Here is a 1,030-nt window from a genome sequence, read left to right as displayed (position 1 = left end):
CTACTACCTGTCACTGTCAAGATACAAGACAGTGGGGCTACACAATTTTTTAGTCCAATGCAGTACAGCTCTCCTTACGGAAAATAAACTCCAACTTTGTAATCTCAAAGGAAATGCTTACCTGGTGGAGGACCACCAAATTTTCTTTGCCCGTTTTCTTGAACCATGCTGTATCCAGTCTTCTCCAACAGGGCCAGTAAAGCCACCTCATTCCGAGGGCCACTTCGGATTTTGTCACATCCATTTGCTGCAGCTTTATTTTCCTCATGCATATCTGCAACAGCTTCAACAGAACATTGCACATATTTCAGTTCAGATAATTCTAAGCTGTTCTATGTATACCGAAACTACCAAGGCACAGAAAACCAACTTATGCTATACTCGCCCATATTCTGTGCCTTCGTTTAGCATATGGCTTTGATCCTACCCCTCCAACTACTATCACCTATGTGATAGTCCACCTGGAACATTATTCTGCAGCTGCGATAATCTTGAACTTTAACCAGCAAACACATATTCTATATCCAAACATTCGTAAGTGGTATCACAACTATTTTCTAAGTATGCTGCCCTTCAAGTAGAACGATGAATTCTCTCATAAATCATGTTATCACCGTTGTGTAGAGAGCTACGTGCCACTCCATGTGACAAGTTACACTTTCACATTACTGTGTTTCGTAGAAATACAAATTATTTTAAAGCTGTACTTTAGTACAAAAATACTTAACAAATACACTAAATCCATATCTAATTAATATAAAGAATTCAAACAATTCCTGAACAAAAGTAATTTAATTAAAACAAATATATGATAAAACAAGGCAGAACTGTCTGGCAAAACTACGGTTTTGAAAAAATCCCGCTTCTGGGGTCCTTATTTTCATTATTTTATCCATTTTCACAATTTCCAGAACTAAAAAAAATTATCAATATGGTTGCTGTTGCTCCATGCATTATTTTCCTGGCATTTCAAGAACCCGTGCAACAGCTTCAGGGATCAGTCATCCAGGTGATGGGAAACAACCACACC

At 38.0% G+C, this 1,030-nt stretch overlaps 1 protein-coding gene across 1 annotated transcript in view; it reads right to left on the bottom strand.

The window, feature by feature from the left end:
- Window positions 1–272, bottom strand: part of RBM46 (RNA binding motif protein 46) — a gene marked incomplete at its 3' end in the record, with an annotated part of 6,501 nt that extends 6,229 nt beyond the window's left edge. Inside the window, exon 1 of the mRNA XM_010180483.1 lies at window positions 122–272. Coding sequence (XP_010178785.1) covers window positions 122–272 — 151 coding nt within the window. The remainder of the gene's footprint in view (window positions 1–121) is intronic.
- Window positions 273–1,030: the final 758 nt, after the last annotated feature.

The sequence above is a fragment of the Mesitornis unicolor genome, unplaced genomic scaffold (assembly GCF_000695765.1).
Source record: "Mesitornis unicolor isolate BGI_N332 unplaced genomic scaffold, ASM69576v1 scaffold15153, whole genome shotgun sequence".
Classification (NCBI taxonomy): domain Eukaryota; kingdom Metazoa; phylum Chordata; class Aves; order Mesitornithiformes; family Mesitornithidae; genus Mesitornis; species Mesitornis unicolor.
Note: the sequence above shows the minus strand (reverse complement) of the source record. Positions and strands in the feature narration are given on the sequence as shown.